The sequence below is a fragment of the Pseudorca crassidens genome, chromosome 13, assembly GCF_039906515.1.
Source record: "Pseudorca crassidens isolate mPseCra1 chromosome 13, mPseCra1.hap1, whole genome shotgun sequence".
Taxonomy (NCBI): domain Eukaryota; kingdom Metazoa; phylum Chordata; class Mammalia; order Artiodactyla; family Delphinidae; genus Pseudorca; species Pseudorca crassidens.
In genome coordinates, this window is record NC_090308.1 from 1,729,799 (window position 1) to 1,739,455 (window position 9,657).

The following is a 9,657-nucleotide window of genomic DNA, read 5'->3' on the forward strand; positions in this document are numbered from 1 at the left end:
GGGACGCGGTGGTTGGGTTCAGGGGTACCTCTTCCTCCTGAGCTTTGTCACTTGGGAGCCCGGGCCTCTGGAGCATCTGGAGGTGGCTTAGCTGAGGGCGTGTGCCACTCCGGGCCTCTCTGGTCCAGGACAGCCGCCAGCTCTTGGGTCCCCCCGCCAGGGCGTGAGGTGCAGTGCCGCCACCACCTGACCCTCCGAGGCCCCGCTGGGGTCTGGGTGTGGGACGTGCAGGCGGGCTCAGACTCAGTGGGTGGGCACGTTGGGGGCTCCAGACGCGGAGTGAGGATGGACCTGAAGCCCGGCCACCGGCAGTAAAGCAATCGAGGGACGTCGGGAGAGGGGTGGCGGGCTGGCCGCCGGAGCAAGGAGGTCTCAGAGAGAGAAGCAGGAGGCCAGTGGCATTCACAGGCCCACCCCAGTCTCCCTCTGCCCAGGACGGCGGGCCGCGCAGCCAGCCCCCCGTCCGGCAGGTAGCCCTGCAGGATAGAAGAGAGACGCAATGCTCATTTTACTGAAACAGTACTTTGAGGATTTTCCGACATCCCTGGAAGTAGAGACAACAGCAGCAGTTGCCAACCTTTTGCCAAACCTGCTCCATTGAACCCGGAATGTTCTGCTGATTATTTAAAATAAATCCCAGGCTTCGTGATATTCCATCCCTAAATACTCTTTACGCATCTCTTGAAAGAGAATATTTTCTTAAATAGCCACAATGCCATTTGTACACCCAACAGAATTAACAATTTCTTGATATTATTATTTTATTTATTTATTTATTTATTTATATTTTTTTTTTGCGGTACGCGGGCCTCTCACTGTTGTGGCCTCTCCCGTTGCGGAGCACAGGCTCCGGACGCACAGGCTCAGCGGCCATGGCTCACGGGCCCAGCCGCTCCGCGGCATGTGGGATCCTCCCGGACCAGGGCACGAACCCGCATCCCCTGCGTCGGCAGGCGGACTCTCAACCACTGTGCCACCAGGGAAGCCCCTCTTGATATTATTTAATATTCGCTTGATATTTAAATTTCCCAGTTGTTTCAGAAATGTCTGTTTATAGCTGCTTTGTAAGAATAAGGACCCAAATAGCATCCCTGCGTTGTGTTTTGTCACCTGGTCCCTAAACCTCTTAGGATCAGAACCAGCCTCTGCGCAGCCTGCACGGCCTCAGGTAACAGAGGCCTCAGACCAGGTGGCGTAAACGACAGAAACCTGTTTTCTCGCAGTCCGGAGGCTAGAGGTCTGAGATCCCAGGGTCAGTGGGGCCGTTCCTCCTGAGGCCTCTCCCCTCGGCGTGTACTTGGCCATCTTCTCCCCTTGAACTCACGTGGCCAGCCCTCTGTGCAGATCTGTGTCTGAGCGCCTCTTGTTATGTGGACCCCAGTCCCGCCGGATCAGGATCCACCCTAATGACCTCATTTTAACTTAAGCACCTCTTAGAAGGCCCAGCTCTAAATACAGTCACGTTGTGAGGCCCTGGGGGTTTGGGCTCCAACATAAGAATTTGGGGACACATGCGGCTCCTGACACCCCTCCCCTTTTTCATGCCAGTGGCTCGCTGAGGCCGGTGCGTCCACTGTCCCACTGGCAGCCCCACACTCTAGGACCCCGTTTCCTCCCAGCATCACCTAAATTGGCTCTCACCCCACACTTCCCTGTCCCGGAAGTTGGCGGGACCGCCCAGTCACTCCACTCAGCCTTCTGGGTGGGACAGCATCACACGTACTGCAGGGCTGGCCCTGGGCGTGTCCGTCACCAGACGCCACGTCTGGGCCCTACTTCTAGTGGTGCGAGATTGGCCCATGGGTTCAGGTGGGCAGTGCTGGAAGCCCACGTCCAGCGGGTGGGCTGCAGCTGGGGGGCTAGTGGGCGACTTTGAGAGCACATTCGATCCGTTTCTAGCGCCTTTGTCGTCTAGGTTAGTGATGCTGTCGGGACTTTTCTTCTGGAGCTTGAACTTAAGCTGAAGGTGGTTTGTTTCTTTCTGTTCTTTATCATGAACTTGGCGGGGAGCTTGGAAGGAGCAGGCAGGTGATTTGGATAATCACATGCGGAAAAGGACCCTCGCAGCCCTTGCAAGTGGGGCTTGGCTTTTCACACCTGTTCCCACGTGCAGGCTCCTTCGACAGAACCCCGATCCTTTAACAGCGCCGCCAAGGTCAGACGGCACGCGATGGCTAAGCCTGTGGGTTCCAACCACCCTGGGGGAGCCTCCCAGACACAGAGGATGGTCTAGATGAATGAAAAGCAGTGCTTGCTCAGAGCAGAGGTGGGCACGCTTCCTGTACAGGGCCAGGTAGTGAGTGTCTCTGGCTTTGGAGCACGAACGCAGCTACAGACATTATGTAGCAGAGGAGCCCGGCTGTGCTCTGCTTGGCCCAGGGCCCTCCTTTGCTGACCCCGGGCTTCGAGGGTCCTTGGCCTGGGGACCCCTACCAGGGTTTTATTAGCCGTGTGACTGGCGTGCTTCCAAGCCTCTACAAGGCCCGGTTTCCTCCTCTGCAAAGTGAGCAGAGATAACAGCCGAGGTGTTGAGGATGCGGGGGTTGGCTCAGGGTCCCAAGCCCAGAGCCTGCACGCGGCAGGCACACCCCCTCCTGAGGCGGGGGCTGCTGAGTGGTGTGGCGGGCCCCGCCCTGGTCCCCTGGCACCGCCCCGTCTATACCCCGGAAGGCTGCCTCGTAGAGCTGGGAGGGGTCAGGCTGTCCTGCTGTCCTCAGAGAGGGGCCTGCAGGTGGCGCAGTCGAGGCCCTGAGAGTCACGGGTTCTGGAGCTGAGCCTGACAGTAACGGAGGGAGGCCGGCCCGCCCCACGCTCCTCTCTAGAATAATCTCATTTTTCTCCAGCTCACAAAGGAAACACGTGGTCGTAATAGTCCAAAAACACAGAGGGTAGAATTTGGAAAGAAGGGTCCCATGACCATTCCCAGCATTACCACGTTAATGTGACTTGACTTGAAGTTGGGGAGCTTGGTCCCAGGTTTACAGGCCTTTCCAGTTTCGAAGGACTCGGTCTACAGCTGGGAGAGGGGCTGTTGGGAGGAAGACCCTTCCGGACGGTCACGCTCCCGGCAAGGACCAGCTCCAGTGCCGTCGCGCTGTCAGTGTCTAAAGATTCCGCACTTTGGAAAACCACCCGGTAAAGCCTGGACGTCAGGAGACACGCTCCTCAGCCTGCCACCCCAAGGAGGCCACCGCGTGTGACTGCTCGCACACGGGCCCCTCCCAGCACGCTCTGCTCCAGGCCCTGCTTCTCTCTGTAGACAGCGAGCACGTCTTCATGGATCTGGAGCAGAAGCTCAGCAAATACTTCTCAAAGGACTGGAAGAGAGAAAGGCATAGAGTGAGCTAAACTGCCAGGCGGGGGAGGGCAGGGTGGAGGGGCCCGGGAGGCCCAGCTGCTGGCCCCCGCCCCAGGTCCCGGCGCGGAGTCTGCCGGGCGCAGGGAAGCCAGCCCTGTGGGTGCAGGTGCAACGCCCTCCAGTGTTCTGGACATTTGCCCCGCAGTACAGACCTGAGCTGTGGCCTCCGGCTGGGTCTGAAGCGATGCAGATGGTGCTCCCTCCTGAGCACCAGCCGGGGTCAGCCCCCTCCCCCCAGGTCTCAGCACCGCCTTCTCTCACCCTTCCAGCCCCAGGGAAGCGGCAGGCCCGGGGCCCCCTTCGTGGCCTTCCTCAGGGTGCAGTACTACGTGGAAAACGGAAGGCTTATCAGGTAAAGTCGCTCGCTGGTTCTCTGGCACGTTCCCGGAAGGGTGACCACCTGTCAGGATGCGGTATCGCTGTTGCTTGGGGGGCAGAGGCGCAGCCATTCTTTTTAATTAACCAACATGTAAAGACTAGGGCAGAAACAAGAGTGTTTCGAACACAGGTATTTTATGCCCTAGGGTGGGGTTTCCCAGGTGTGTGCTGGAGGGTCTGCGGATTCCTCTGTAAGCGGGGCCTCCTCCTGCTCTGGTCTGCGCGCCCAGCTGCTGGTGCCCGTCCGGGTGGGAAAGGGCCCCAGGCTGGCACACCTGCAGGGCCTCCTTCTGAGTTCCTGGGCCTACTTTCCCGAGAGAACCCCACCAGAGCATGTGGGAAAATACAGATGCTGGGGCGCCCCCAGAGCGGGGGCGGGTAAGCGGGGCCCGTGTCCCAGGAGCCCCCTGAGCAGGTGCAAGTGGGCCGGGGTCCCCACAAGCCTCCCCAGGCAGAGAGCTGGTGGGGGGGAAGGTTCTGGAAAAGTCTCGGAGGGGCGAACAGGCAGGTTGCGGGGAGGGAGCGTGGCTGCCCCGTGCTGTGGGGCCAGTCGCTGGTGGTAGTGTTAGAAGATCTGAACTTGTTCTTCCCAGGGGTCCTGCTCCCTGTGTGTGTTGGGAAATTAGCAGAAGAAAGGGGCCTGTCTCTTAGGAGGCGGCTATAAACCAGGTCGGCCAGTCCTGGGTCCCAGGAGCCCTGCACAAAGTCAGGCTCACCTGGCTTCTCAGCAGCAGGGGGGCGGCAGCACGTCCACCTGTACCTCCCCCGCTTCGGGGCCCTGAGGGTCCTGGGGCCCTGGGGCAACGAGACGGGGCGTGGCGGGCGGGGGGCGGTGACTGGCGGGGTGGGAGGCCGCAGGCTGCAGGGGGACGGCGCTCCCGAGCCCGCTCGCCCGCCAGCGACAGGACGGCCAGGCACCTGTACTACTGCCACCTGAAGGAGCGGGTGCTGCGGTCCCAGTGCGCCCACCGGGAGGAGGCCTACTTTCTGCTGGCTGCCTACGGGCTGCAGGCCGACCTGGGCAATTTCCGCGAGCCAGCACACTCGGGCCGCTACTTTGAGCCGCAGGCCTACTTCCCGCAGTGGGTGAGGCCCCTCTCTCCATCCTGGCCGCCACCCCCAGGGGCGGGGGGGGGGACCCCGGGCTGGAGGGGGAGCAGGCTGGACAGATGGCTGGCGGCTCCCTCCTCAGATCATCACCAAGAGGGGCAGCGCCTACATCCTCAGGCACGCGCCCACCCTGCACCGTGAGCAGGGGGGCCTGAGCCCCAAGGAGGCCGTGCTGCGCTTCATCCGGGAGGCCTGCCGGCTGGAGGACGTGCCCGTCCATTTCTTCAGGCTGTACAAGGTCCAGCTGCGGGGACGCCGGGTGGGGGAGGGCGGCTCAGGCCTGGGACGCACCTCCCCAAGGGTCCACAGGGCGGCCGGGACCCCGACCCAGGACAGGAGGGACAGAGTCCCCACGGCTGTCCTAGGGCCGGGACCCCCAGCCAGCATCAGAGGGGAAATGGGAGGAGGCCCGGGGACCCCACCTCAGCCCTCAGGCACCCCTGGTCCACCAGCGAGGGTCTGCGAGGGGGGCCACAACCCCAGGCCAGGGGCTCTAGACCTTGCCAACGTCTGTGTCCTCTTAGGATAAGAAGGAGGACCGACCTACCATTGTCCTGGGACTGACCCTCAGAGGGGTGCAGGTCTATCAGGTGACCGGCAGGGGCCCTCCTCCCCCTCCCCTCCCCTCCCCCTCCCCCTCCCCTCCCCTCCCCCCTCCCCCTCCCCTCCCCTCCCCCCTCCCCCTCCCCTCCCCCTCCCCTCCCCTCCTCCCCTCCCCCTCCCCTCCTCCCCCTCCTCCCCTCCCCCTCCCCTCCCCTCCCCCTTCCCCTCCCCTCCCGCTCCCTCCTCCCCCTCCCCTCCCCTCCTCCCCTCCCCCTCCCCCTCCCCTCCCCTCCTCCCCTCCCCCTCCACCCCTCCCCTCCCTCCCCTCCCCATCCCCTCCCCATCCCCCTCCTCTTTCTCCTTAACGGCCCCTCCCCTCCCCCACGGGGGCTGGTCTTGCTGCTTCCCTCTGGCTGGCCCTGTGCACGCGGCCCTGCTGTCTTGCAGGAGGTGAACCGCGCTCCGCAGCTGCTCTACGACTTCCCCTGGCGCCACATCGGGAAGCTGGCCTTTCTGGTGCGTGTCTGATGGGGTCGGGGCTGGGGTCGGGGGTGTCTTAGCCCCCAGGAGCCCAGAGGAGCCTGGCAGACGCTTGTCCTTCAGGACGTTGACCAGGCATGTCATGGCCCACGAGGTGCAGGCACAGCCCGAGGCCTGGGGAGTGTCCCGCGTGGAGACGGCCCCACCCCCTGGAAGTGCCCTTCTGCTGGGCTGGGTGTCCTGGCTCTCGTCACCAGGAGGACTTCTGGCTCCTGGGTGGGGACAATAAAGGGGGGCGAGGAGGAGGCCGCAGACGCGCTCCATCCAGACACCCTGGGCCGGGCCTGGCGCTGGGCGGGTGGCAGGGACGGTGGGTCCTGGGTGCAGGCTGAACTCGAGGGCCCAACACGGCCGTGGGCCCACAGGGTCCACCTCCCCCGGCCCAGCGCGGTGGGCGCCGGGTTACAGCTGCCCTGAGGCCCCTCCCCCACCCGCACCCCCAGGAGAAATGTGGTGGCAGGACAGAAACAGGGGAGCCCCCAGCAGAGGGCCTGGCTGATGCCGTCCTCTGGCTTTCTTGGTATGTCACATCGTGTCTCTTCTCTGCTCAGGGCAAGAGGTTTGAGCTCTGGCCGGACGGGCTGCCCGCGGCCCGGAAGCTGGTGTACCGCACAGGCTGTTCCTGGCGCTCCCGCCACCTGCTGCACCTGCTCAGTAGCAGCCACCAGCTGCACCTGACCCTGCAGCCCGCGCTGCAGCGGCTGCGGCAGCTGGAGGAGGCCCAAGGTGGGGCCGTCCCCTCCGCGCCCACCCCTCCTCTGCGGTCTAGGTCGGACGCTGGGCGCGGCAGCCCGCGTCGCACCCTGTTTTCCCAGAGGGGGGCTTGGCAAGGGGGTGGTGGAGACCCCACTCCTCCAGCTCTCCTGGGGCCTGATTCTAAAGATGGGGGCCGGGGGAAAGCGAGGCAAGGGCTGCAGTAACCCCCACGCGGTTCCTGGAGGCCCTGGCGATGCACGCGTGTGTGTGAGTGTGGAGTGCCTGTGTGCACATGTGTGCACACCTGCTTGCGGGGGCTGCTTGGGGCCTCTCGCCCTGAGACCTGGGAGCCCTAGGGCCGTGAGCACACGGGCAAGTGTTAGGAGCTTACCGGCTGCCTGGGCTGTGACAGCGGACACTCGGGGCCCTGACCTCTGGGTGGCAGTTCCCTCCCCCGACTCTGCATCTTCCTGGGCCTGGCGGTGGGCTGCACCCCTGGGCCTCTGTCGGCCACCTGCGGCTCCGTCTCCAGCGCTCCTCCCCCTCCCCCCGCACAGAGAAGAAGTGCTACCGGGAGTCCTGCGTCAGCGACATGCTAGAGCTGGACCTGGACCTGGACCTGGCCAGCAGGGCGTCCCCCGGCTCCCCTGGCAGCGGGGACAATAGGGACGGAGGCTGGCGTCCCCCGCACCGCCTCTCGCTCCTCTCGTCTGGCAGCCACTGCAGCTCCCGCTCGTCGGGCATCGAGGCCGACTCCCAGCTGGCGGAGCCCGTGGAGCCCGGGGAGATGTCGGTGGATGAGCCCATCGTCGGGGCTGCCGCGCTCCACGGGGAGGAGCCGCCCAGCAGCTCCAGGACCAGCCAGAGCAGCCGTGGCACAGTTGGTGGTGGCAGAGGTGGGCCTGAGGGCGACACCCGGGACCAGGGGGAAGGTGAGTGTGTTGCTTGGCTAGATGCCGGCTGGGTCATCGCTGTGGGTGCCGGGAGAGGCTGGGGTGCTCGTCACCCTGATTCTGGGGACCTTGTTACACAGGGGCCCCTCCACCACAGGGCCTGGGAGCAGAGAAGGGAGGACAGGGCCCTCCCTGCAAGACGCGGTGGGTGGTGGTCCTTCAATCCCCCTGCAGCTGGTAACTCCTAGGGAGCCTGGCCTGGCCAGCGTCCCTCATGTAAGATCCCATCGGAAAGCATTCAGCCACGTTTCTCTCTTGCTACCCACGGGGTCAGTAGAAGTCACATGACAGTCGGCCACTTATGAGCCATTCTAGGACCAAGCACCCACCCGGCTTAGCAAGAGCTCCTTGTCCCCAGGGATGCCTCTGCAGTAGGTCTGGGAGTGGGGGCCCTGAAGTGGTTCCTTGTCACCCCAGGAAGGTTACGCAGGCTCTGCTATTCCCTGAGCACCTGCAGCGTCTTTGAGAGTGGATGCAATGGGTAATCGTGGGGACCAGCCTCAGGGCCTGGCCACCCAGGTCCACCTAGAGTCACCCAAGGTTATGCAGGGACACCCAGCATCACCCACGTCCACCCAGAGTCATTCAGGGTCACCTAAGGTCACCCAGAGTCATTCAGGGTCACCCAGTGCTACCCAGGGTCACCTAGAGTCACCCAAGATCACCTAGGGCCAATCAGAGTCATTCAGGGTCACCTAAGGTCACCCAGAATCATTCAGGATCACCCAGTGCTACCCAGGGTCGCCTAGAGTCACCCAAGATCACCTAGGGCCAACCAGAGTCATTCAGGGTTACCCAAGGTCAGCCAAGATCACACAGTGTCAGGTGGTTTTGGTCAACCTGCCGTGTCCACCTTTACATTCTGAGCGATAAAGGACAGATCGGTCTCCAGCTCTGAGGTTTTGCCCAAGTGTGTGGTCTGCAATCTGGAATGAGCAATAATAATGATAAGATGCTGTTTGCCCAGTAAGCACCTGCTTTGATTAGACATCAGAGCACTTGGACAACTAAAGCAGCCCAGTGCGGAAGGACAGGGCAGTGTGAGCTGGGAGGGGGGGGGGGGCAGGGAGGGGGGGGGGTCCTGGGGGACCATGCAGGGAGAAGGCTGGGATAGGCGGAGACCACCTAAGGGGAGGAGCCCAGGTCGCCCACAGAAACCATCGCTCCTCGAAAGGGCTCCGACACCTCACGTGGAGACGACACGTGATAGTCTGGGGTTCCAGATGACCTGCAGGGAGGAGGCCAAGGTCACAGCCCACCTCTCTGTGACCCCGAGGCCTGAGAGGAGGGGTGCGGGAACCATAGAGGCACCCAGTCTCATCTCAGAATTTGGGGCCCTGGGGTGGGCTGCCCTCTGCAGGGAGCAGGCGGGTGTCCCCGGGCCCTGCTCACGTGCCCTCGCCCTCCTCGCAGCCTCTCCCCAGCAGCCCTTGGCCGCGGTGCGGGTCACACTGGTGAGCACGACAGGCCCGAGCGCTGAGGCCCTGCACCAGGTAGGTCCCCACGTGGGCCAGGCGGCCTCTCCCTGTTCTGCATCGCGCCTCGTCAGGTCAGGGGCCCTAGGCCCGCCCGAGGGTCCCCGGGAGACTCGTCGGGCAGTGGGGGACCGGTAAGGCTTTAGGGAGCGAGGCGGGTCGGGAGCTGGGTCCTCTGCGTCTGAGAGCTGAGAGTTCGGCCTGCCGTGCGGTGCGGCCCCCGGCCCCGCCCCCTTCCCAGGCGGTGGGCGGTGTGAACAAGGCCCGCACAGCTCGGGCCCCAGGAGTGCGGGGCTCTGGGGGGCTGCGCCCCGGCCCCCAGGAGCAGGAAGGGGGCCAAAGCCAGTGGCCCTGGGAGGTGAGGCAGAGGAAGCGGGGGCTGGAGGCGCCGGGCCTTGCTTAGGGCGGACCTGGGGGAGCCCCAGTGGGCGGGTGGTGACCCTGGAAAGAGAGTGAATGTTAGGGTGCGATTTGACTCAGAGGGAGGCGGGCGGGCGGGGGCCCGGCAGGAGGTGGGAGTTCGGCGGGGGCGGGGGCGGGAGGGGGAGAGAATGGAGGGGAGGGTGAGGCGGCTGCAGGACGGCCTCTGGGTCTCTCCCTGAAG

General features: G+C 64.0%; 1 protein-coding gene across 2 annotated transcripts in view; it reads left to right on the top strand.

Moving 5' to 3' along the window:
* The window catches only part of FRMD1 (FERM domain containing 1), a 49,633-nt gene that overhangs the window by 26,177 nt on the left and 13,799 nt on the right, over positions 1 to 9,657 (top strand). The window contains exons 4-12 of one of the 2 annotated variants that reach the window (XM_067701522.1): positions 3,260 to 3,339; positions 3,628 to 3,710; positions 4,636 to 4,822; positions 4,929 to 5,084; positions 5,371 to 5,436; positions 5,837 to 5,905; positions 6,481 to 6,655; positions 7,183 to 7,557; positions 8,992 to 9,071. In XM_067701522.1, the coding sequence (XP_067557623.1) occupies positions 3,260 to 3,339; positions 3,628 to 3,710; positions 4,636 to 4,822; positions 4,929 to 5,084; positions 5,371 to 5,436; positions 5,837 to 5,905; positions 6,481 to 6,655; positions 7,183 to 7,557; positions 8,992 to 9,071 (1,271 nt within the window). The remainder of the gene's footprint in view (positions 1 to 3,259; positions 3,340 to 3,627; positions 3,711 to 4,635; positions 4,823 to 4,928; positions 5,085 to 5,370; positions 5,437 to 5,836; positions 5,906 to 6,480; positions 6,656 to 7,182; positions 7,558 to 8,991; positions 9,072 to 9,657) is intronic. The other variant, XM_067701523.1, reaches the window with a different exon arrangement.